This window comes from Pituophis catenifer, unplaced genomic scaffold, assembly GCF_029215685.1.
Source record: "Pituophis catenifer annectens isolate HBS135680 unplaced genomic scaffold, rPitCat1.0.hap2 SCAF_1, whole genome shotgun sequence".
Taxonomy (NCBI): Eukaryota; Metazoa; Chordata; class Lepidosauria; order Squamata; family Colubridae; genus Pituophis; species Pituophis catenifer.
The window spans coordinates 315,202,181-315,229,687 of NW_027256881.1; the positions used below are offsets into that span (position 1 = coordinate 315,202,181).

The following is a 27,507-nucleotide window of genomic DNA, read 5'->3' on the forward strand; positions in this document are numbered from 1 at the left end:
CAATCTTCCTAATGCCGTGACGCTTTAATACAGTTCCTCATGTGGTGGCCCCCAACCATAAAATTATTCCTAAAATCATTGAAAATATATGTTTTCCGATGGTCTTAGGCGATCCCTGTGAAAGGGTCGTTCGACCCCCAAAGGGGTCATGACCGACAGGTTGAGAACCACTGGTCTAAAGTCAACTCTTGGGAGTGGGTCTTGAGATTGAAGGAGGAATGAGAAATTCAATCTGTAAAGCCTTTTGTCCATTGAACAACCACTATTGGATCTATGCCCTTGGTATTTTGGATGAAAGCTTACGGTTGAGGTTCCTTGGATTCCTTCCACTGATAAATCCTATCCTTGACTAAAAGGTATTTTTGTAGTCTATCATTATAATCTCCCAGTTTGATGACTGAGCTTATATTTTTATATTTTCTTTGTAAATATGTTTGTATAGTTTCTCCTGAATTTGTCTTTAATCAGACATTTAAAATGCTTCTGTTCCAGTGTTTTATTAATGCATTATACATTGTTTTTGACTTCAAATTGTTATAATTTAATTTTGTTTTAAATTTTCATAAAATATTCTGGGAAATCTTCCTTTCATCTAAAGAATAGAAGTCACTAAGCACCAAAATGTCTTTGACTTAATGGCACTGAAGTACATTAGTACAAACCATATACAAATAATTGGAATACAGGCACAAACTTAAAAGACACATAGTGCCAGCAACTTAAACATGGATTCTATTATCTACAAATGAGGGGACAATGCAACATTAATGTTCTGGGCTAATTTTAATTTTTTTAAGAAAATTGTATCACATGATAAGTTTTGTATCTTTTTATTTATTCTCAACCATTTGTGTGTGTAATGTCTTAAAGATCATGGAATTATTTTGGCAAGTGAGATTGCAGTACTGCAACCCATGCTGTTCATTCAAATAAATGTGGGGCTTCTATTTAATACTTCCATATTTTAAAATGTAGTGGTGAGTTTATCACGGATATTTACAGTTTTCCTAATGATTTCTAAATAAATGCAACATGTGCTGTATCTTTCCAACTTTCCAGGTTGGTTTAGAAAAAGTTGCAACAAAGAACACGAAGCTGATTTACATGACAACTGGTGTCCTGCTGCAGAAAGTAGTTGGAGCCAAAAGTCTTTTGGAGTTCACCCATATCTTCATAGATGAAGTAAGTTGGAGAAAAGTAGAACATCAATTTAAAACTGGCCTGTTTATCTTGAATACTTCTGGTTTCTTTGGATTATGCATATGTAAAATTATATTTAGTCTTGTTTTTATCACAGATATTTTCTATGGCTGTCTTCCAGGGGTGAAATGCTCCCGGTTTGGACCGGATCGCCCGATCCGGTAGTGATGGCGGCGGGTGGTTCAGAGAACCGGTAACAAAACTCCCTGCCCCCCCCCATGCCCATCTGAACCTTTGAAAAGCATTTTTTCTACAACCCCTTCGGCCAAAGAGATTGTAAAAAAAAAATGCTTTTCAAAGGCTCTGACGATCCCAGCTGAGTTGCCTGATCATCAGAGGCTTTTTTTAAAATGCTTTTAAAAGAAAACAAAAGCCTCTGATGATCAGGCAACTCAGCTGGGATTGTCAGAGCCTTTGAAAAGCATTTTTTTACAACCTCTTCGGCCGAAGAGGTTATAGAAAAAATGCTTTTAAAAGTAAAAAAAAAAAAGTTGGCCACACCCACCTGGTCACATTACCCCCACCAAGTCACGCCCACAGAACCGGTAGTAAAAATTTTACATTTCACCACTGATGTCTTCATGAGTGTTCTGTTAATGATATATAGTATACAACATTTGCTTAAACAGTAAAAACATTGATGTATTAATGTTTATGGAGATTCTCAGTCATTCAGGTTATGTTTGTCCCAAAGGTGCTGTTTCAAAAGGCAACTGGAGTTTGTTTTTCCTTGAAGGCTTTTCACTTCTCATCCAAGAACTGAAGAAGCTTCTTGGATGAAAACCAAAATGCAAAGAAAGTCCAATTGCCTTTTGAAAAAGCACCTTTGAGAGATTAATGCCTTAGGAATAAGTTCCCATTTCTTTGGAATACAGGTAGTCTTCGACTTAGGATCACAGTTATTTTTACTTCAGTCGTTAAGCAAATCATTGCAGCTGTGAAATGAATCACACTATAATTAAACAAATCTGATTTCCCCAATGCTGCTTGTCAGAAGCCGTCTAGGAAGGTTGCAAATTGTGATCACGTGACCGCAAGATGCTGCAACCGTCATAAATGCAACTAGTTGCCAAATGCTTGATTTGCAAGCATGTGACAGTGGAGACAATCGTAACAATCATAACTGCAAGGGCAGGTTGTAATGTTTTTTCTGTCATAACTTTGAACTGTTGTAAAATGAATCATAAGTCGATTAACTGTATACATGGGTCTTACCTTTTAATTTTCTCAAGGTGAGTTATATGTCTGGCATCTCTGGGCAGTTTTCAAGATACATGGTTTATAATTGCCCTGAACCCAGTTTTTTTTTTTTTTTTTTAATAATCCTGGTTTAGTTTTCCACTTGAATAGTTGAGCCTGGCATGTATGTTATAACCTCTCCAAAAATTCAAAATTAAAATTTGATAACTGTTGCTGGAAGATTTTAGGACCATATTCAAAGCTTTTAAAAATTGTACAGTATTGTTGAGGCCTTAGGACATACATGTCTAATTTAGTTCTTTCGTTTGTAACTCTCTCATTTAGGTCATGTATTTTAGCAAAGCTCTTTCATTGTGTACCTTCCTTTTTTATATAACTATTGAAAGCCTGCTGTTTGCTAATGGCTCATCTCAGAATCCATGTGCATCTTTAGTAAACTCATTTCAAATTGGAACTGTCTCATCTTTTAAAATAATGTTTTAGATACATGAGCGTACAGAAGACATGGATCTCTTGCTGTTGGTGATCCGTAAACTGCTGCGAACAAATTCACGATTTGTGAAGGTAACTGAGAATTTCCAGGATTATTCAGTAATATAGTGATACTCTACCACAGCTGTGGGGAAAAGTTCCTAAGTTTCTGTTATTAACATTTACCAATAGGATATAGGCAGCTGTTTGTAGAAAGTTTTCATTGCTTTTGATCATGTACGTACATTCATTATTTTTCTCGTTCACGAAGAACACCAATACTGGCAGTCTTCACTTAACAACTGATCAAAGTTACTATGGACCCCCCAAAAGATACAGGTAGTCCTTGACTTACAACAGTTCATTTAGTGACCATTCGAAGTTACAATGGCACTGAAAAAAATGATTGATGACCATTTTTCACAATTAACAATCTTTGTAGCATCCCCATGGTCATGTGATCAAAATTCAGATGCTTGGCAACTGGTTCATACTTTTTTTTTTTTAAAAAAAATTGATTTATATGCCGCCCTTCTCTGGAGACTCAGGGCGGCTTACAGTGCGTTAAGCACTAGCCTTCATACTTTTGTATATTTTATACAAAGTCAGCTTATTGTCCCCACAAACTGGGTCCTCAATTTACCTACCTTAGAAAGGATGGAAGGCTGAGTCAACCTTGAGCCTGGCAAGATTTGAACTTACTTTAATTGCAGACAGCTGGTGTTAAATTACAGTGCCTTGTCTGCAGAGCTATCCAGGCTCCTTATGACCATTGCTGTATTCCAAGGTCATGTGATCACCTTTTGTGACTTTCTGACAGGCAAAGTCAACGGGGAAACCAGATCCACTTAACAAAGGGATTACAAACTTATCAACTGCAGTGATTCACTTAACAACTGTGACAAGGAAGGTCGGAAAATAGGTCAAAACTCACTTAACGAATACTTAACAACAGAAATTTTGGGCTCAATTGTAGTTGTAAGTTGAGGACTACCTCTACTGACCACGCAAATTCAAAATTGTGATGTCACACACCCCTCCTCAGTCACATGATTGCATTTGGGGTGCTCTGCAGCCAACCCACATTTATAGGTGTTTGCAGTGTCCTGTGATCACATGACCATGATTTACAATTTGTTTGTTTTTGGCTGGAAATTGGCATTTACTTTTGATTTCTGGCAAAGAAATGCCCAAATGCCCATTGTAAACAATGGATTTTCTTAGCAAACACAGTGTTCATTTAATAATCATGGCATTCGCTTAATCACCGGCACAAAAAATAATGTAAAATCAGTTGCGTACAACCGGTGTGACATTCAGCTGTAATTTCAGGCTCAATTACGGTCATAAGTCAAAGAATACCTGTTCCAGGGGTGAAATGCTCCCGGTTCGGACCCAATCGCCTGATCCGGTAGCGATGGAGGCGGGTGGTGTGGAGAACCGGTAGCAAAAATCCCTGCCCCCCCCTCCCAATGCCCAGCTGAGCTGCACAATCATCAGAGACTTTTTAAACTTTTAAAAGCATTTTTTCTTCAACCTCTTTGGCCAAAAAATTCTTTTAAAAGTAAAAAAAAAAGCCTCTGATGATCGCGTGGCTCAGCTGGGATCGTCAAAGGCTTTTAAAAGAAAAAAACCCTTTTTTTCTTTTAAATGCCTCTGACGATCCAAGCTGAGTTGCCTGATCGGCAGAGGCTTTTTAAAACTCAGCTGGGATCGTCAGAGCCTTTTGAAAGGTTTTTCTAATAACTTCTTCGCCAAAGAGGTTGTAGAAAAAATGGTTTTAAAAGTAAAAAAAAAAAAAATTGGCCACACCCACCCAGTCACATTACCGCACCACCACCAAGCCACGCCCACAGAACCGGTAGTAACAAATTTTAGATTTCACCACTGACCTGTACCTTATTCTTAAAATGTTTGGCTTCAGCATTGCTCTGTAAATAAGAAAGTGAATAATCTTTAGCTTAAGATAAATTCTTCTCATGCCTGAATTTGTTTTCAGTCTTTTCTCCACTGCCATCTGCTACTAATGCTTAAGTTGTTCCCCAACTGCTGAAAAGTTAAATTCAATCCTCTTAAATCTAAGAGTTGCAGCTAAGTTTATTCTGAAACAATCCCGTTGTCCCCATCCCCCCCTGTATTGGGGGGGGGGCAATGTTCTCATCTGGAGAGTTCAGAGATCTGCATGGCATTAATAAGGGGGTAGCCATAAAACTTCAGAGTGCCCCTTTTGAGCATCCATCTTTAAACATTGGCTTCTGCCCATAAAATGCTTGAAGGGATAACTGTGACATTAACAACTTTATGGCAATAAAAACTATGCACAGTTTAGTGTGTTATATTGATGGCTCTAATATTACTTTCTCTCAACTGTGAAAGAAATTCAAGACGATGATGTTTACACTGTGAAGTGGTTCTCAACAGACATTGACAGCATGGGTGGGCTTCAAAAATTTTAGCAAGGGGTTCTCTGCCGGTTGCTGGGTGTACGTGGCCATGGCAGGTGTGGCCTAGTCGGCCTCCTGCACCACGGTGGGAGTGGATGTTTTTGCCCTTCCCAGGCTCCAGAGGCTTTCTTCGAGCCTCCGGGAGGGTAAAAATGGCCTCTCAGACTCCGGAGGCCCTCTGGAGGATAGAAACGGACCTGTTTCCGGCCTTCCCGAACTTCCAGTAGGCCTGATTTTCATCCTGCCCGAGCCTCCACGCACACCCTGCACTTACCTGCATCCAAAATGGGCCGCAAGGGGACTCCTGGGAGGGGAGGGGTGGGCGGGGCCAGCCAGGAGTGGGTTTTGGGGGTTTCCCGAACTGCACAGAATCTTAGCTAGAGGTTCTCCCGAATCCCTGCAAACCTCCACCAGCCCACCCCTGATTGACAGTTGAGAACCCCAGGGATACAGGTGGGTGCGGATAAAAAACAAAGTAGGCAACTAAAAATATTTCCTGGCCTGAAACCGAAGTGTTGCATCTTAACAACCCACTCAGGTTTTAATCGTCAGTCCTAAACCCAAAAATGTTTTATGACATTCTCCTATATATAAATTTGGAACTGATTTTAGACATATAAGAAAGTTTCTTCTTCACATTAATGTGATATTTTCTCATATATATTTCATTTTTGAATTTGAGAGATATGACTAAAATTACACATTGTATTAAGAAAGTTCTATTTTATGTGATGTTGCTTGGACTATAAGGGCCAAATTGAAGGGTTTAGGGGTGGATGGAGTGCAGTCACATCAAAATTTGCTGTTGCCTGGCCTGAACCTTCTAAAAATATTGTTTTTTAAGATAATTCTGATGTCTGCAACTATTGACTGCCAAGAATTTGCCAACTATTTTGCACTACCAGTTCGCAACAAATTGTATCCAGCCTATGTATTTCAAGTGGAAGGAAAACCTCATGCGATTGATGAATATTACTTGGATGATCTGAAGCCTGTCCTTAGTCATATTAAGGTATGGAATAACCAACTTTGATTTATCTGTCATTGGATATCCAGAAGGAGGGGCCCTGTTGGTGCACTGCTTAGAATGCAGTATTGTAGGCCTGTAGCCTGGAATTTGATCCTGACTGAGCTCAAGGTAAACTCAGCTTTCCATCCTTCCAAGGTTGGCAAAATGAGGACCTAGATTGTTGGAGGCAGTATGCTGTCATTGTAAACCATCCAGAGAGTGCTGTAAAGCACCATGGGGTGGTAATTAAGTGCTATTACTATTTCTATCTAAAATATTTAAATTGCAGAGATTATTGAAATAGAGAATTTTTCCAATCAGTTTTGAAATTATTATTATTATTAGCATATGGCTTTGTTACAGTTGCCAGGAGACCACAATGCAAGTGCAGAGTAATAGTTTGACTTGCCAAGGTACCAGCCCTGTTGTAGCACGCACTTGCACCCTTCCCAAGATGCTCCACAGGAGGGCGAACTGGTTTCATACCAGAGAGAAGATGAGGGCTCTTCCTGCAGTATTACCCAAGGCCCCTTCCCAGAGCTGCCTCGCAATAGGCACAGCAACCAGGAAGGTTCAGAGCCATCAGGAATCTGACTGGCTGCACAGAGCACCAACTGGTCTCCCCCTCAAAATGGTACCTATCTACTTGCATAAAGCATGCTTTCTAATAGTTACATGGACAGAAGCTGAGGCAAGTGACAGGAGCTCACCCTGCCACACAGTGCTAGGACTTGCATCATCGGAGCAAAGGCCATCTCCAGTGTCATTAAGTCTCTGAGCCACTGCTCCTCTGGTTTTGAAATCATATTGGTTTTAAATCTAATGAGATTCCATACTATCAGTACCTGAGCTCATACGCTTACTATGTGTCATGCACTGTTTCAACCAGGATTTCTTGAATAAACTATAGCCATTTAAGTTAAAGAAAGAAAAAAAATCTGAATTCAATAAGCAAGATAACGCTGGTTACAAATCATAATGGCTAATTTTTTAAAACTCTATTATAGGGGTTCATCTAGTATGATGCAGTTGAAATGGTGAATCATACCAGATAATTGATTAATAGTTATAAAGTTATGTGTTAGGAATTACAGGAGGCAATGGGAGATGATGATGATTGATTCTATGCTCTAGGCAGAGAGAATAGGCTTGCAAAAACATTAAAAGAATAGAAACTCTTTGATAGGGTTTTGTCAATTATGTGTCAGCTTCAATGGATAGTGTCAGGAGGGAGGATTTAATAGTATCTGACATTTATGAAAGATTGCTGGTGATGGGTTGACAACTGTAAAAATAACCAGGATGTTCACTGGATGACCTTTTGCTGTTGGGTTAGATCTGTCAAATGTGCAGTTGCCTCAAGGGTAGATTAACTGGCATACTCCAACCCCGGCATCCTCGTGAATGGGAGAGGAGTTATTTTGGGTTTCTGGCTTACTTTTTCTTTTGATTATGTGACTTTAATCCTCTAATGTTTTTTTTATCTGGCTGCTATGTATTTCTCTTCTTTTTCCCCTCTCACTGATCTGTTTCCTTAGTAGCCACCTTTTCTTTCCTTAACTGAGAATGAAAACTAGGATGCTATAGATGATGGTTTGCTCTACAGCTCCCGTGCAGTTTAAAAGGAGGTTTGCTTGGAAAAGAAGGCTTTGCATATCAGCTTGATTAAATGATGGTTGTCCAATTCTAAAAAATAGAAATGAAGTCACAGTAGAACAGACAGAATGAATTTCAGAAAACTTGGTTGATTATATGAATGTGCTCAGGGCCTTGAGCCTGATACTGTGAAAGGAACAGTGCAAAGCAGGTTGTGTTGTGGGTATGGTGTAACAGAGCTAAAACAAGCTTTAAAGTAACATACACCTTTCCACTACGTCCTTTGTTCCAGCAAGCCCGCTAGAGATGAAATCTCCTTTCTCATGCTACCTTACCTGGTTTATTTATGCAAAATAAACCCATTTGAGGCAAAAGCATATCACATGAAGGGGCTCTTAGAAATTATTCTGTACTCTTCTTCACCAATCTGGTATATAGGTAGTTCACAATTTTCAACAGTTCATTTAGTGAGTGTTCAAAGTTACAACGACACTGAAAAATGTGACTTATGACCGTTTTTCACACTTACGACCTTTGCAGCATCCCCATGATCATGTGATCAAAATTCAGATGCTTGGCAACTGGTTCCTATTTATGACCATTGCTGTGTCCCAGGGTCATGTGATCACCTTTTGTGATCTTCTGACAAGCAAAGTCAATGGGGAAGCCAGATTCACTTAACAACCAGGTTACTAACTAATCAGCTGTAGTGATTCACTTAACAACTATGGCAAGAAAGGACGTAAAATGGAGCAAAACTCAATTAACAAGGGAAATTTTGGGCTCAGTTGTGGTCATAAGTCGAGGACTACCTGTATTCCGGATGGGAAAATATTAACAAATCAGTTGTAACATCTATTCTCTGCCCTCAGCCAGATTCTCTCAAAGTCTTTGTTTGGTCTTTGCATATCTGTTTCTGTTCCATTGCCTACAGTGAAAGAATGGCTTATGTAGTGCAAGAATGCCAGCAATGACTTTACTCCCCCCTTTTTTTCTCCCTAGATTCCTCTTCAAATTATTGAGGAACCACTGATACACCTAGATATGTACAAAGTTGCCGTTGCTCTGATACAGTGGTTTGATGAGCTGGAGACAAAAGAAAATGGGTAAGCTATTTTCTTCTTCATAGTTTCTATGAAGTGGACTGATTCTATTCAAGTCCTGGAATGTTATAGAATCTTGCAAAGAGTTGACAGACGTATACCTTGATTTTGTTTTAATGTATTGTTATTAGGTGTCAAGAAGAAAGTTTGTACCTTAATTTCTTGATGGGTTGGTTATTTAAAGTAATATGTCCTTGGCTTAAGGACATTTTTTTCACAGCAGGAGATGGCACCTATTGAAGATTTATCCCATGTGTTTTGCTTTTTAATTACTTTAAAACAAAGACAAAATTTGTGCTTCTTAAAAATCAACATATCCTGCCTATACTGATACTTGGAGTCTGGCTGAGATTAGATCATTGCTACTTGTATGAAGGAGTTATCTGGTTTAATTTTTTGGTGTTGTAGTATTAGAGTCTGTGATGGGGAAAAATCCTTGTTGACCTTGGCTGCCTCATGAGAGCATCATGAAGACATTATCAATATTACTTGGACTTTGTAAGACTATTATGGAAGTTGTAGATAATCCTGTTTTGAAATCATTTACTGATTTTGAGTATTTCTTTTCCTTTCCTTAAAGGGGTGGCATATTCGTCTCTCATCACCATAACTGGCTTAATTATATATTACTGCTATGCTAAAATAGACATTGTCAACTCTAATTAAAACATGTAGGAAATAGTGAAAACATCACCAAGAGATGTCCCAATATTTGATTTCATTCTGTTTTCTTTCCTATACTTTTTTTTCAGAATTATGCAAAATTTTGCTCAGGTTAATCAATGTTTACATATTATGTTTTCTTAAAACATGTTCAAAATATTCTCAGTAACAACTATATATGAGTGAGTTGCCAAGCAATCTTGAATAAGGAGGATGCTTTGTTAGCTGCAGGCAAGATGTTTAATATGATTCCATTTTGTAAACATGAAATGCTTGAAGGGAAATAGCAAGGAAAGCAATGTAACTGATTTTGTTCAGTTTATCTGATTTTGATATTTAAAAGTCAAAAATATGTTCAGAGTGCAAAGTAGATTAAAGCAATTTAGTTTAGTAAGAGTTTTGAAGCTTAGCACTTAGGGGAGTGGAGAAATGTAAACTATAATATATATTTTTAATCGGGACTTTTTGTGCTTTAAATTGTATACAAGTATAATTTTTAAAAAGACAAGTTTGGTACAGTGCTTTTTTTTAAAAACTCATTAACTATGTTGCACTGCAGCAAGAAAATAATTGATGGAAAAAAATTTTGAACAGATAATTACTCTGCATCATGAAAATACAAGATCTTTTTCAAATAAATGCTATAAGGCTTCCTTGAACCATCCTCCTCTTCGTTTGGAATTTTATTTTAATAAGGCTCAAACTACAATGCTATTAATTTATTAGCTTGCAGGTCTGGTAACTGCAGGGGATTACCATGTAAAGCTCCCTAAAAAGTGCAAATTTGACAAATTTTGAAGGAACCATCAAGCTCTTGTTTTAAGAGGGAGATCATAGATAAAAGAATGCCTAACATATATGGAGAATGTTTTTTAGTTGCTAGCCTGTGGTTCCTCCTGTTGAAAAGATCAGATTATGTATTATGAAACACAACATGGCAAGCCATTATAGAAAAAGCTCATTTAGATATAAAAATAATCTGAGTTTATATAAATTCCTTCTATTCCTCAGGCAGGGATAGGCAATCAAATGTGCCTATGGATGACTCACCACACTGCCTGCTTTTATTTTTAAAAATCATTTTAATTTACAAAAATGTTAAATGAGATGTTGACATGCTGTAAAGCAAAATACCAGCTTCTAATTTCATCTTTATTTGCACAAATGTCTCTAGGCTCCACATAGTTATTTCTTTGAAACAGTGAGTGGATGAATCTCAGTATTGTTTTTTGGAAGCAAGATAGGATACTTAATTGCCTAGGAGGAAAAACGATTAAAAACAAATTGGGGTAATAGGAGTGCATGTTGGGAAAGTAGAAGGGGAAAAAAACAAGTGTGCAATGTATAGCATTTTGCTCTTAAGATATACAGGTGAAACTTGAAAAATTAGAATATCACGCAAAAATTCATTTATTTCAGTAATGCAACTTAAAAGGTGAAACTAATATATAAGATAGACTTATTACATATAAAGTGAGATAGTTCAAGCCTTGATTTGTCATAATTTTGATGATTATGGCTTACAGCTCATGAAAACCCCAAATTCACAATCTCAGAAAATTAGAATATTGTGAAAAGGTTCAATATTCTAGGCTCAAAGTGTCCCACTCTAATCAGCTAATTAAGCCATAACACCTGCAAAGGGTTCCTGAGCCTTTAAATGGTCTCTCAGTCTGGTTCAGTAGGAATCACAATCATGGGAAAGACTGCTGACCTGACAGTTGTGCAGAAAACCATCATTGACACCCTCCATAAGGAGGGAAAGCCTCAAAAAGTAATTGCAAAAGAGGTTGGATGTTCCCAAAGTGCTGTATCAAAGCACATTAATAGAAAGTTATGTGGAAGGGAAAAGTGTGGAAGAAAAAGGTGCACAAGCAGCAGGGATGACCGTAGCCTGGAGAGGATTGTCAGGAAAAGGCCATTCAAAAGTGTTGGGGACTTTCACCATTCATGGAGGGAGGTCAATATTAGCTTAATACCTAAAGAAGATCCTCCTCTGAAAGATATAAAAAATTATAGACCAATATCCCTCTTGAACTCAGATTATAAAATATTTACAGCAATTTTAGCAAATAGGTTAAAAGGTTTTCTAAATGAATTTATACATATCGATCAAAACGGATTGTTACCGTCGAGATAATCTGAGAGTTATGCTAAATGTACTTGAATACTATGAAAACCATCCAGGTAAACAGGTCGCTTTAGTTTTTATAGACGCCCAGAAAGCATTTGACAGGGCCAGTTGGGAGTTCATACTATTACAATTAGAACACATGGGCTTTGGACAAAATTTTTTAAACACAATTAAAGCTATTTACTCTAAACAAACCGCCAGATTATTGATAAATGGTGATTTGACAGAAGAATTCCCTATTGGTAAAGGTACAAGACAGGGTTGCCCTCTCTCCTCCTTACTTTTTATATTATCGTTAGAGACTTTACTGAGTAAAATAAGAAACGAGGAAGGAATAAAAGGCCTTAAAATTAGAGATCAGACATACAAAATGCAGGTCTTCGCAGACGATATGGCCTTTATTTTGGAAGATCCTATAAAATCTTGTTTATCCTTGCTGGAGAAAATAGAGGAATTTGGGGCTGTAGCAGGTCTGTTAATTAATAAAAAGAAGACAAATATTTTAACCAAGAATATCTCAGAGAAAGATAAGCAGGACTTAGAGGAAGCAATAGGATTTAGAGTAGTCAGTACAATTAAATACCTGGGAATTTGGTTAACGTGTAGATGCTCGAGCATTCAGGAAGATAATTACATTAAATTATTAACCCAAGTAAGAAAAGATCTTGATAAGTGGGGCAAAATTCAATTATCACTCCTGGGAAGGATAGCAACAATAAAATCCTATGTCTTACCAAAATTCAATTTTCTTTTTCAAACAGCTCCAGCGAATCTACCTAAAAAATTTTTCATAGATTTAAACCAGGCAGTAACTAAATTCATATGACAGGGGAAAAAACCCCGGATTAAAAAGAAAATGATGCAGGAGATAAAAGAAAGGGGGGGATTTGGGTTTACCGTGTTGGGAGAATTATTATTCAGCCACTTTATTAGTTTGGGTCAAAGAATGGATCACTCTAAGTAGTAATCGTCTACTTAAGATAGAAGGCCACGATTTACAACAAGGTTGGCATATGGCACTCTGGCGGGATAGCTCCCCCCAAAGCAAATGGTTCACTTGGCATTATATAAGGAACACTCTAATTCAGAATTGGGAGAAGATTACTAAAAAATATTATATTAAAATACTGTGTTGGATATCACCTCTGGAAGCTTTGACATATCCCAAATTATTTAATATTGCAAAAAAATTAACATATAAAGATTTGCTGAACGTACGAGGAGAGCTAAAGTCAAGACAGGAGTTGAATTCCCAGGGATTTCAAATGGATTGGTGGACTTACCTGCAGGTCAAATCAAAATATAAAAGTGATCGAGATAGAAATGGCATAAATGTTGACCTGCTGGAGTTAGATAAAATTTTAATGGGCCAGGAAAAGGGTATGATCTCTAAATGTTATAAATTGTTGATGAGGATAGAGATTGGCGAAGAAGTAGTAAAGGACACGATGATTGCCTGGGGGAAAAATTTTGGCCACCCAATTCACCTTGAAAAATGACAAGAGATTTGGTGGGGAAATATGAAATTAGTAGTATCTACTACATACAAGGAAAATATCTATAAGATGCTATATAGATGGCATCTCCCGCCAGACAGATTGGCAAAAATGTTCACTGGACAGTCCGCTGAATGTTGGAAATGTGGACTTGAACATGGTACTTATTATCATCAATGGTGGACGTGTCCAGAAGCAATTAAATTCTGGGAGAAAATTAAAAAATGGTTAAAAGAAATTTTAAATCAGGAGTTTGAATTGCGACCAGAGACATGCTTGCTCCGCTCCAAACCGGAAAACATTAAAAAAGACTCGTGGTACCTCATATTATATATTATTACTGCAGCGAGAATAACATTTGCTTAGTTCTGGAAAGACAAAAATACCCCATCAGATGAAGCAATAATAAAGAAGATTTTCGACTGTGCGGAAGCAGATAGACTGACAAAAAACCTGAAAGATAGAGATCAAATGCAAACATGTTTATCTTGGGAAAAATGGTATACTTGGCTATCGAAAAGAAAATCAAAACCAAAATCAGAATAATATAAATAGGCATTGTATTTATTGAAAATATTTTACTATATGTATAAAGTGAGGTCGGATAGACCTGATTGATTTATAAATTTAAAATAGGTTGTTCTATCTCCCCCGGAATGTAGTATGAATTTATTGTAAAGGTTTGTACTAAATATTAGGTCATTAAGGCATTATTTACATTCACTTATGCTTTTTGTTTTGTTGTCTTGTTTTGTTTTGTTTTTTGTTTGATGTGTTGTCTTCTTTTTTAACTATAAATGTAAATAAAGATTATTTTTTTTAAAAAAACAAAAGTGTTGGGGACTTTCACAAGGAGTGGACTGAGGCTGGAGTCAGTGCATCAAGAGCCACCACACACAGATGAATCCTGGATATGGGCTTCAAATGTCGTATTCCTCTTGTCAAGCCACTCCTGAACAACAAACAACGTCAGAAGTGTTTTACCTGGGCTAAAGAAAAAAAAACTGGTCTGTTGCTCAGTGGTCCAAAGTCCTCTTTTCTGATGAGAGCAACTTTTGCATCTCATTTGGAAACCAAGGACCCAGAGTCTGGAGGAAGAATGGAGAGGGACACACTGCAAGACGCTTGAAATCCAGTGTGAAGTTTCCACAGTCTGTGTTGATTTGGGGAGCCATGTCATCTGCTGGTGTTGGTCCACTGTGCTTCATTATGTCCAGGGTCAACGCAGCCGTCTACCAGGAGATTTTGGAGCACTTCATGCTTCCTTCCGCAAACGAACTTTATGGGGATGCTGACTTTATATTCCAGCAGGACTTGGCACCTGCCCACACTGCCAAAAGTACCAAAACCTGGTTCAATGACCATGGGATTACTGTGCTTGATTGGCCAGCAATCTCGCGTGACCTGAACCCCATAGAGAATCTATGGGGCATTGCCAAGAGAAAGATGAGAGACATGAGATCGAACAATGCAGAAGAGCTGAATGCCGCTATTGAAGCATCCTGGTCTTCCATAACACCTCAGCAGTGCCACAGGCTGATAGCATCCATGCCACGCCGCATTTTTATTATTATTATTATTGTTGTTGTTATTATTATTATTATTATTATTATTATTATTACTTAAATTTTTATACCGTCCTTCTCCCGAAGGACTCAGGGCGGTGAACAGCCAAGATCAAAATACATACAATATGAAAAATAAAATAATTTAAAACATAATTAAATCAATTTGGCTTCCCCAATTTAAAACCCCTTACCCATAAAATTAACCAGTTAAAAATTTTAAGCTGCATTGAGGCAGTAATTGATGCAAAAGGAGCCCAAACCAAGTACTGAGTACATATGCATGCTTATACTTTTCAGAGGTCCAATATTGTTCTATGTACAATCCTTGTTTTATTGATTTCATGTAATATTCTAATTTTCTGAGATTGTGAATTTGGGGTTTTCATGAGCTGTAAGCCATAATCATCAAAATTATGACAAATCAAGGCTTGAACTATCTCGCTTTGCATGTAATGAGTCTATCTCATATATTAGTTTTATCTTTTAAGTTGCATTACTGAAATAAATGAACTTTTGCATGATATTCTAATTTTTCGAGTTTCACCTGTAGTTGATTGCCCTTGGAATCAACTTCAAAGTCATCCAAGTTTTAAATAAGAATAAAATGCTATAGGATTGGATTGATATTAACTATGGCAAGCATCTATGTCAGTGTTAGGGGAAAGCATGTATGCATTTAGCTGAATAACCTAAAGATGTATACGATAATTCTTAAAGCACACTTGCATAGTGCTATTTTGTTGATCTTATTGTTACATCCAGTGCATAACTATATTTAATAAGTTAATAAGTTATATGACGTATCATAAATTATGAAAAAGATAACTCTCGCAAACAGCAAAAACATATCTGAGACAATCCAGATTATTTCAACCTTTAAGCATCACTGTAGCACACATATCAACAAAATCCTTCCAAAGCATCTTAAACAAAATCAAAGACCCAATAACCAATCAAAAACAGCAAAAAGCAGAAGTCCTCTACAACATGTAATATAAAGAGAGTAATAGTGACTATGTAGGACAAATGGAGCAGATTGACAGAATGCATCCATGAACATCAACTAGCAGTCAAAATACCTTAAAATTCCTTAATCTCCCAACACATAGACAAATTCAACCACTATTTAAGGGAAACTAATGTCATTTTAAGTTGTGCTAAATTCTAAGATATTGATTGAAATGCAAACATCTTTGTAACTTGGATCACATCGTTAACCTAGTTTGCTAAATTAATTACAATTAGCTGTGTTCAGACAACAAACCCAGCCATCTCTTTTGCCTGTTATAATAAGGTTATAATAATAACTTTTGCTCTGTTATAATAAGCAAGAATAATTATTTATTAATTAATAAACAACCAAACTGAGCACCAAGTAATCCACGGTAAAACAGAGTTAGAAAACACCAAGAATCCAATATTACTTCAGGCCCTTTGCCTAGGAAAGCTTTCCCTTTCCCATCCCTGATGTAAGAGAAAAGGCTCATACTGCAAAAGCTTGTTACATAACTCCAGTTTATTTCAAATTAAATATTGCATAAGTGAATAATTAGCAATTAGCTTCCCTCCCCGTATATATTACCACAAGCCTAGTTTTAAGTAAGTCTTTGTGAATAGATAGATCTGTTTCAGTGGTGGTATTTAGCCGGTTCTATCCATTTTGGGCGAACTGGTAGCAGCGGCTGTGGGAGGGTCCGCCCACCTGCCTAGACATCATCACATCCCATTTATCCACGATTTTGATGCTCTGCGCATGGGTGGAAGGCCCTGCGCGCACACTTACATTTAGGTTTAGGTTTAGGTTTATTTGATTTGTATACCGCCCTACTCCCGAAGGACTCAGGGCGGTGAACAGCCAACAATAAAATACATAAATACAAAAAAATGAAAAACCAGATAAAATCAAATTAAATCATTTTGGCCCAGACAGATTAAAACACCCCAATAATTTAAAAACAGATTAAAATTTACATATTTAAAAAGGGAAGAAATTAGGCCAAGCCCGCCTGATGGAATAAAAAGGTCTTCACAGCACGGCGGAAGGAGCGCAGATCCGGGATCCTCCGTATCTCCGGGGGGAGCTCATTCCAGATGGTAGGTGCCCCCACAGAGAAGGCTCTCCCCCTAGGGGCCGCCAGTCGACACTGTTTGGCTGACGGCACCCGGAGGAGTCCCTCTCTATGAGAGCGTACTGGCCGGTGGGAGGCTATTGGTGATAGTAGGCGGTCCCGTAAATAACCAGGTCCTAAGCCATGGAGCGCTTTAAAGGTGGTAACCAAAACCTTGAAGCGCACCCGGAAGACCACTTGCAAACTGATAGCGTAGGTAAGTGAATACCATCCCTGATTTGTTTACCCAGTTAACTCATATTTCCAGAGTCCAGAAATCGCCAGACAATTCTGGCGATTTCCAGAATTCAATTTCCAGAATTCTCAGTAGTCTGGCTTGGGACTTCTGGGATTTGATATCCACCCATTAAAAGGCTGCTTGAGTTGGAAATGTGCTAGGAAAAGTGTGTGAATCTGTCTTTAAGCATATATGTATTGATGGTCTTCGGAGGAAATACTTGCTTTAATGTAAACTAAGACAAAAACTGTTTTTAATATTAGGGATCGTAATTTGGAATTTGTATCAGAACGTGGCAGTGTGCTAGTATTTTTACCAGGTGAGTTTTGTTTTGTGTAATTTTTTAATATATAGGAACTAGTTTTCTAACTCGGGGGAAAAATGTTAATCTTTTCTTTTGCAAATTATGTCACCTGACTCCCAGAGACTGGGCAATTAACAAATCGTTTAACCATTTAAAAAAAAGGGAAAGAAAACAAAAAGGAATAAAGATGTTAGATATTGCAAATCCAGATGAGAATAAAGAAAACAAAGAAAAGGGGTTTCAATTAAACTTGCCAAACGCTTAGGCTAAGAGGCAGGTCTTCGGGGTCCTTCAAAACATTAACAGGGTGTAAAATAAAAATAATTACACACCTAATAAGTATGATGACTAAAAATGAGAACATTAACTCATCATCTAAGCTGGAATCAGAGATGCTAAGATAGCTATTTTCAACTGAAGAAACTTCCAAATTATTCTTTTTAATAATTTTACATTATTTTTTTCATTGAGAGGAAATGAGCATCATTACACTTTATTTTCTACTCTTTAGGTTTGGCGGAAATAACTTATTTGCTTGAGCTTTTCACAAACATGGTTCACAGGAGGTAAGACCAATTCTTTTCTGTGCCAGACATTCTAAAAAGTCACACAGTGTCTTGCTGGGTGCCTTTTCTGTGACAATGCACTAAGAATGGGGTAAGGCTGAAGTAACTGATGAAGACAGAGTTTGATGTGGTAGCACAGAATATCCCTGGATGTGTATGGAGGTTTTTTAAAAAGGAGGAGGATTTTGAAATATGCAAATAGCATGAGAACCAAAATGTGCTGTTGGTATGTTAATTCATCTCATTGCTACATGAGGTGGAATGCAAGAAATGGAAGCATAGTGGTCTTTTATCTGTCGGGGAGCATATTCTTTTAAGGATTATTGACTAGAAGCCTCATCAAAGCATCAGATACAGGCCAAAGCCCTGATGAATGGACTTTGAAATATTAAAGGACTGTGTATTATACAATCCTTGGGTGTGCAATCCCATCATCTCCCACTCCTACATGAAATTGGCTTTACCAATCTCCCCACCCCCAATTCATGCAACTCACAACTAGTTATTTGCAGACAACTTTGATCTGTTTTGTCTTTTTCCATGTGGTTAGGAGTTATGAATTTCCTACCCACTCCTGCCTGCCTTTTCTCCTTTTTGGTTTTCTCCATTTCTGTAGTTAACTGAAAGCTTTTTGCAGGGGTTGTCCGTTTGTTTTTCTTTTTATGCACAGCCCCTTAAGCATACAGAGTAAAACAGGAGGGGAAGGAATTTTCAGAGTAATGGATTTAAGTGCCAGAATGAGCTGGTTTCTCTATTTGGCTGCATGGCTCAATGCAGCTTTCCTTCCGCTAGATGATTACATTCTTTTTGTCTTCTTTAGATGGAATTAGACAGTAGCACATTTGTTAACTGAGTTAATACATTTAAGTGCCATCAGTTTTAACAATGTTTTAAAAAATAAACCACAATTAGCTAGGTTCACACAACAGGTTAAGTCATAAAACATGTATAAAGATGACTGGAACATAGGGAACAAGAGTGGTTGAAGTACTTATTTCCAGTGTATATTTCTAAGGTATCTGTTGACAATTTCAAATATGTTGTTTTGGACCCAGCCTGGGAAAATGTACATCTTTCTACATGTTCCTTTGTACAGTTTCTCAAATGAATTTTTTAGGTTACAAGTATATCCACTTCACTCCAGCGTCACATTAGAAGAACAGAATAATGTGTTTTTGGCTCCAGTTCCTGGTTATCGAAAAGTGAGTTTTTAATTAGGGAGTTAGTACTGTGATTTCTTATTTTGAAGGTGAAGGGTAGGGATGAGTAGGCAGCAATAGCTGAATTATGAATAAAAAATGCTTACAGTAAAATATTGCCGAGGACAAGGAAGAGATGGATTGATTGATATATGGATGGCAAACAATTAATGAAGTTCATTAAAATTTGATATTTTAATTCTGATCCCCCAGGTGCAAAATGACAATTTTATATTTTAAATACTATAGTTTTGTTGGAATGAGTTGTCATTTTTATTTGGGTTCCATTTAGATTTGGAGAAGGAGAATGTATAATTACATTTTGTAAGTCGCTGAGCATCACTGTAACAGTGAGATGGGCAGCAAATAAATTTAATAAATACGTAAATAATATAACAAAAGAACACACATCAAAATCTGTGATTGCATGAAATTATTGTAAATGAAGTCAACATTTAGATTTTTTAAAATGTCTTAAATCTTATTTTAAAACCTCCTTGTAGATCCTTCTGTCTACAAACATAGCACAGAGCTCTGTAACAGTACCAGATGTTAAATATGGTAGGTATGTTTCTTATGTTATGGAAACAAAGTTTGTGCATATTTTGTTCTTTTATTTTGTAATCTGGCTTTGACAGTGATTAGAATCTTTAAAAATCTTTGTTTAGAAGTAACTTTTGAAAATGCTGTTTCTGTAAAGTGAAGGGCACAGTTACTACAACTTTATTATAATCTTTCCCCCTCAGCAGCTTTTCAGAAAAGCACTGTTCTGTGCAAAAATAGATTCTGTTAATGTGCAAAAATAAATTCTGTTAATGCCAACTTGTATTTGTGCAAAAAAGGGTGAAAAATGTCATTAGTGCTAGTAACTATTAAATGATATTTATTTATGATCGGTAACTCTTTGGATTAAATTAAATATAGCATTTTAATTTGTTTTGATTCATTTGTTTTTTGAAGCATCAAGCCCAGTGTAGGAATTGGGTTTGTCTAGTCTAGTGAAAAGAAAGACTAAGGCTGACATAGAAGTGTTACAATATTTGAGGGGCTGCCACAAAGAAGAGGGGTCAACCGATTTTCTAAAGCACCAGAAGGCAAGACAAGAAACAATGGATGAAAACTAAATCAAGAAGAGAAGAAACCTAGAACTAAGGAGACATTTCCTAATAGTGAGAACAATTAATGAGTGGAACTGCTTGCCTTCAGAAGGGTACTCCATTTAAGAAGAGATTGGACAACCTCTTGTCTGAAATGGGTTGAGCAGGGTGTTGGACTAGTAGACCTCCAAAGTCCCTTCCAACTCTGTTATTCTGATCTGTCCTGTTCATTGTTTATGTTTATCTTTGACAAACACCTCAGAGGTAAGAAAGGGTAGAAATTAAAGGGAGGAGAATAGATGTCGGGTAGTTACTGTATGCAGGCAAAGGATAAGGCTATATAGAACAGTTGTAAACTTTCTTGTACCATTTTCAGCCCATAGCAGATGTAGGAAGTCTTCATCAAAACCATTTTGGTTTGATGTGTTTTCCACAGTCAACTCACATAAAAATAATAAATAGTACATTGGGCTAGAAATTGAAACTTTTAAAATTGGAAGTGACCAATTACAACAAACTAAATATTCTAACACTTCGCATTTTTATGTATTTTTATATTATTAATTTATTTTAATAATTTTATTATTACCATAATACAAAAGAGGGAAAAACAAGAAAATGCAAAACGATATAATCTAAAAATAAATCTAAAGTACAAAAATAAATTATACCGACAAAAATTATCACACATCCATAAAAACTACACATATTATAATGGCTGTATAAAGAGAAATCAGTTTTGAAATAGTGAATTAAACCCTGCCCAAATAGAATCACATTGATAAAAAAAGAATCGGCATGTTGCATAGTAATAGGTAGGACCATAGGTTTAATGTAACAGTGCAGAAATAGTGACATTTAATCAGGTATGCTATAATAGTTTCATGGGATGTTACTCTTACTCTTGCATCAGTAAATTGTACTCAGGAAGTTAAGGTTAAAGAAAGCCTAGCATTCTATATGCTTTGGAAATCAGTGACATATCTGAGTGGTTAATCTCATCAATTTCTTTGATATTCACTTGACAAAGTAAAAGTTCAGAGGCTATTGACAAACCTAGCTTCTGTCTTCCTTCCCTCCTTCCTTCCCTCCTCCCTCCCTCCCTCCCTCCCTCCCTTTCTTTCTTTCTTTCTTTCTTATATATTGAATGGGAAATTCAATATATATTCTGCACTTACTAGCAGAGTAGTGCTTTTACTCTTTCTTTTTGTTTACTTAAAGTATACTAGTTTTAGGACAATATTGACTGGAAATCAAAAAGCTAATGTATTTATAGCAATATTATATCTTCTTTATGAGATGGTATCTTCTACCGTTTTCCTCTGTAATCCAGGAACAGGATAGTGAGAACATAACTTGTTTCTTATTTGGTTCCTGCTTCCTTTATGTGCATTTTCATTATTGGTTTTGCTTTCTAAAAAGAAAATACGGAAAGAAGTCTTAGGAAGGAATCTGCTAATTAAAGTTAAAAAAAACTCTTGCTCAGTTCAAGAGATACTCCTGAGTTAAATTACAGAAAGCCATGAGGGATTTCAGATATCATTGTAATATAATTAAAACCATTATCTTTATTTATCTGCTTCCAGTAAAGCAATGTCACTCTAGCAGGAAAAGATTCTAAATAGGGTAGTATTTGTCCTATCCCCATAGCTACTTCATAATTCCATGCTGTTATTTCAGATTCTGCCCCTTCATTTAACTGAGTTGGGAGAACCATGAACTATGTTACCTGAGGTTGTATATAATAGTTTTGTTCCCACAAGGTGGAATTGAATCTAATTTCTCTTTAAAATACTTCAGAATGTTCTAATATATTTTCTTTTTATCTTTTGCTTTTATTCCACAGTCATTGATTTTTGTTTGAGTAGAAACCTTGTTTGTGATGAAGATACCAACTATCAGAGTTTGAGACTTTGTTGGGCATCTAAGAACAGCTGTGATCAGAGGAGGGGTAAGGGGATTTCATTGTATAAAATGCCAGGTCTTTTGAAGACCCTAATCCTGAAAACATTTTACATGTGGAGTCTGCCTTACATATGTGCAGTCAAAGTATTTACTTAATCTGCAGTTATTTGTTTACATTAAGACATACATACTTGCTCTTCCTACTGGTTGTTTTAAGTTAGGGGTCCCGACCGGTACTAGTCTGAAGAACCAGGCTGTGGAAGCAAGTGAAGCTTCATCTGTAAATGCACAGGATCTAGGTACCACACAATATCATCCCCCTCCATCCTTCCTGGTCTGTGGAAAAATGGTCTTTTCTAGAAACCAGTCCCTGGTGCAAAAGAGGTTGGGGACCACTGGTTTAAGTAACCACGTATGTATTTCAGAAATAAAAGCAGTGATGATTAGATGGCCAAGCCGCTTTTAATGACAAAGCAATTTAACTTTACTGTGTATATGTGTGCATGTGATGGATTGAGGGGGAAAGTTCCTTCCCTATCATTAAATCTTTATCCAAGGTTGGCACAATTATGATAGTATTTCACTTTATTTTTTATTTTTTTTTATTGAAAAGTTTTATAAGAAATACAAACAATTTTCTCCCTCCCACCCTTTCCCCCTCCCCACATAATAGAAAATATACATTTTCTTATACATAATAAATCCTACATATACATGTTTCCCTTAAAGAAAGCATTAAAATAAAACATTTTAATTACATTCGGAGTTGCTCTTCTTCTCTTTCTTCCCTCATTCCACAACAAACCTTCTTCTTCTCCTCCTTTCTTTCCCTTCCCTCCCTCCTCTTCTCTCCTACTTTCTCCTACCTCCTCTCCTACCTCATCCTACTTCCTTTTCCTTTCCCCCACTTCTCTCTTCTTTTCCCCCTTCTCACCTTCACTCCTGCTCCTGTCCCCTTCCCTTCCTCCTCTCCTTTCTTCCATTCCTCTCCCTCCCTCTCCTCTTCCTACCCTCTCCTCCTCTCTCCTTTCTAACTTCTTTGCTGTGAAATATTCTCCTATCTGAGCAACTCCTGTATTCTAATCGTAGATACTTTCTTCTGTTAAAACATTTCTCTATTCACCACTTTTTTCCCACCCCAACCCTTATCCCACCCTCCCCCCCGACTTCCCAGAGCAAAAACAGGGTATAGCATCTAACAAACATATGCTAAAATAAACTAACTAATTATAAAGTTCAAAACTCCCACACGTTCTTTAATTCCCCTTGCTCCAATTCATCAACCTCCCTTTTATAAATTCTCACAACCAATTAAGTTAAATTCATTCTTCCTAATTATAAAAAAAACCTTTTTCTTGATGTATAATCCAATACTTTAGCAGTATTACAAACAGTAAAAATCATGAATAAATTCCATTTCCATACCCTCGAACATCATTCTTTTTGAACATCACTCCCTAATGAAATTCTGAATTTAACATTAATCCTCTTTCCTTCAGAAAAATTGGGCATCTTGAAATCTTACACATTTTATATCATATATCTTTTAAAATAATATAATCTTATGTTAAACATTCTAAAAATCTCTTAATACCATTAAAACACTTATTTACCAAATATAAATTTCAAAATCTACAGGAGGATATCTTTCAGATTTTCAATTAACCATTTTAATATCTCTAACTTTTTTTAAAAAAGCAGCCCTTTTACTATCCAAAACTAATTATCATTTTGTAATAGAATTCTGAATTTAACATTAATCGTCTTTGCTTCAAAAAGTTGGGCATCTTGAAAGCTTACACAATTTATCTCATATCCTTTAAAATAATATAATCTTATGTTAAACATTTTAAAAATCTCTTAATACCATTAAAACACATATTTGCCAAATGCAAATTTCAAAATCTACAGGAAGATATCTTTCTTAATCTTCTGTTCTTCTCTTCTTTCTATATTTTTTCCAATCCTTTTTTTTAATAAATTCTTTCAACAGTCCCCCCAATTTTATTTTTGGAAATTTTAAAATGTTGATTTGAGGTTGATGTTTTTGAAATACTCGCTCTCTTCTTGCGGTCATGTTTTCTAATTTGAAATCCCCATTTCGACTCTTCTTGCTTGTGTAATCATTCAGTCCATTCCTTTGTCCATACAGCCAAAATTTGTTGCCATAAAGATTGTCAGCTTGCAATAAAGAGTCTATTTGTTGCTTTTCTATCAATTGAATGGAAACATCCACCACAACCTTTGTTTCAACTGTGCCAGCCTGCCTTTCAATCCTGACAGCCTCTTGCTCTTCCAAAAACAAACTCCTCTGAGTAATTTCCTGCTGCCCCTCCAACAACTGCTTATGTTTTCCCAAGCTGTTTTTTGAAAAAGCTCTTTCAATTGTATCCAAAAGAGCAGAATGAAAAGAGTCTAGAAGTTCTTGAAAAACCTGAACAGTCACAGCTTGAGAATTTGCTGATCCCTCCAACAACTGCTTATGTTTTCCCAAGCTGTTTTTTGAAAAAGCTGTTTCAATTGTATCCAAAAGAGCAGAATTAAAAAAGTCTAGAAGTTCTTGAAAGACCTTAACAGTCACAGCTTGGGAATTTGCTGATTCACCAGCCCTGATGTCAGCCATATTTCAGCCACTTTGTATTCATCCAGCTATCAGGACGACAATTCCAACTATTTTCCACACAGTATAAAAGCAAGCTTTTAATTAAAGTCAGTACCAAATTCTTTTCCTCGGTACCAAATTCTTTTCCTGGCCGCTTCCACTTTAAAACTTTCTCTTAAGGTGTAATCCAGTAGCTGTATCACTGTTGCAAATGTTAACAAGCGTTAACAAGCACTTTCCCTAGTAGCTTCCTCCTCCCGCTCTCAGACGCCATTTTCTGCATTTTAAAACGGAGTTAAAGTGTTACTTGCAATTTTTCCTTTTTTCTCCTGATTTGCTCTGTCTGCAATCAAAGTAAAGATGTTAAAAGTCCCCCCATTTATTTTCAGCAGATTTTGGTCACGGCTTCTAGCTCCACTTTAGCGGAGTCGTCCCTGGTCCGGAGCAGCTTGACAATAGGGAGCCCACACCCTTCACGCCCCAGGATTCCTCCTAGCGCACTTGGGGGGGCTCTACCTCCACCTGTCGGCTCTTCTCTCTCCCCTTTGCCCGGGGAGAGGGTTCCAAGCCTCCAGACAGCTGTTTTTCAGCTGTTCTGGGGCTTTTACGGAACCGGGGATTGGGCGCTCATAAAAGAGCATCTTCGAGGCTCGCGGAGCCAACCGGAAGTCGATAGTATTTCACTTTAGACAACAGTCAATAGCTGAAAGCTATTAAGCAATGGAACAGCTTGGCCCCTGAAATTATGAGTGCCCCATTCTTGGAAGAGGTTGGACAGCCATTTTTCCAGGATGGTGTAAGGATTCATTCACCGGCCAGGAGTTGGACTGGAAAAACAGCTTCAAGGTCCCTTCCAACTCAATGATTGTATAATTCTACATTTAAAGTACAGTGATCTATGATTAAGAGCAGTGGTATTCATAAAATGTGTTAATTAAAATTATCCTGTATTAAATTAAAAAATGGTGTTCCTTGTAACAATATATCTTAAATCATTATTTCACAACCTTTGCATTGTGGAGTGTTTTGCTAATGACACACAGGCAGAGTCAAATTAGGCATTTTCCCAATTTTTGAGAACCCTGAACCCAAGAGGATCTCCATCATTTCACTAGACCCGGGGTCAGCAACCCATGGCTCTGGAGCCGCGTGTGGCTCTTTCATTCCTCTACTGCGGCTCCCTGTAGCTCAAAATATGCATCACAACTGCCGATGTGTGACACCCACCGACACACAATTTATTAAGCTTTTCGACCCTCGGTAGGCCAACCATGGATAAATCCAAGAAAAGAAAAGTTTCAGAAGAAAACAGAATCTTAATTCAACTATATATGCTAGTTTTGTGGCCACTCAGGAAATAGTCAGGCACGGGAAGAGTTTTGTGGCTCCCAGTGTTTTATTTTCTGTGGGAAAGGGGTCCAAATGGCTCTCTGAGTGTTTAAGGTTGCTGACCCCTGCACTAGACCGAAACAATCTTTTGATGTTTCCAGAAGCCTGTGCTGAGATATTGAGGCTTTGATTGTGAACAGGCAACCAGTGTGTTCCAATACTGGTCCCTGCTGCCATTAATAAGTGTTAAGTGGTATTGCAGCTTTCGAATTGTGAGTGCTGAAGATTTTTCTTTTAATGTAAAGGTCGAGCTGGCCGTGTGTCTAAAGGATACTGCTACAGACTAGTATACAAAGACTTCTGGACAAACTGTATACCGGAAAGCACTGTTCCTGAGATGACGGTAAGAATAACATACACCCATTTGCAGGACTTTAGATTGGGAAAACCACTTATATTTCTGCTGACCACCAAAAAATAGCCATTATGTTTCAGAACAATGGCAGGAAGTGATGAGAACGCACTGATAAAATGTCAAAGGATGATAGAAGGGCAGTTTTACATTCTGACATTCTTAGGAACAATTGATAACTGTTTAACTATCGTTAAGCCATCAGCAAACAATTGTTACCTAAATCTGGTACATTCAGTACACAACTCTGAAAGAGAAATATTTTTCTCTGGCTGTTACCTTGATTCTTTTTTCTTTTTTCTTTTTTACAATTCATTTGACTCAATTTTACAATTTTTACAATGGTCATCACAGTCTTTCCGCGAATCATGTGATCATTAAACAAATCTATTCTCCTGAGTGAATTTTTTTCCCCAGAATCCTGGAATGTTCCAGTTTGCAACATTGCTAAAAATGTTGCAAACTGTGGTCTTTTGACCATGGGACACTGCAGCCAGTCATAAATCTGCCTAGAGCAAGCCGCTTATAGTAACCACATGGTGAGATTGGTGGCAAATTAATTTAACAAATAAATAAATAAATGTGAGCCGGTTACCAAGTGCCTGAATTATGACCATGTGTATGTGGTATGTGTGTTGTAATTTCAAGGACAGGTTATAAGTAATTTTTGGAGGAGCTGTTTGCAGGATGTAAGCTGTTCCAAGAAAAGCTGCGTTTTGCAATTGACTGGTGTTTTGTCAATTCTGTTGGTGTTCAAGTGCTGCTTCCTATGTTTTGGGATTGCATTTGGCTGCATAAACTTTTGCTTTAGTGTTCATTTGGAGAGCCACAAAATCCATTCTTTTTACAGCTGGCCATTTTTC

At 37.1% G+C, this 27,507-nt stretch overlaps 1 protein-coding gene across 1 annotated transcript in view; it reads left to right on the forward strand.

Annotated features, from left to right (window-relative positions):
* The first annotated feature begins 1,089 nt into the window (after positions 1-1,089).
* The window catches only part of TDRD9 (tudor domain containing 9), a 53,577-nt gene continuing 27,159 nt past the window's right edge, over positions 1,090-27,507 (forward strand). Inside the window, exons 1-11 of the mRNA XM_070931578.1 lie at positions 1,090-1,182; positions 2,884-2,964; positions 6,160-6,327; positions 8,923-9,026; positions 14,312-14,335; positions 17,494-17,549; positions 18,046-18,100; positions 19,218-19,302; positions 19,803-19,860; positions 22,243-22,347; positions 26,538-26,635. Coding sequence (XP_070787679.1) covers positions 1,105-1,182; positions 2,884-2,964; positions 6,160-6,327; positions 8,923-9,026; positions 14,312-14,335; positions 17,494-17,549; positions 18,046-18,100; positions 19,218-19,302; positions 19,803-19,860; positions 22,243-22,347; positions 26,538-26,635 — 912 coding nt within the window. The 5' untranslated portion in view covers positions 1,090-1,104. The remainder of the gene's footprint in view (positions 1,183-2,883; positions 2,965-6,159; positions 6,328-8,922; positions 9,027-14,311; positions 14,336-17,493; positions 17,550-18,045; positions 18,101-19,217; positions 19,303-19,802; positions 19,861-22,242; positions 22,348-26,537; positions 26,636-27,507) is intronic.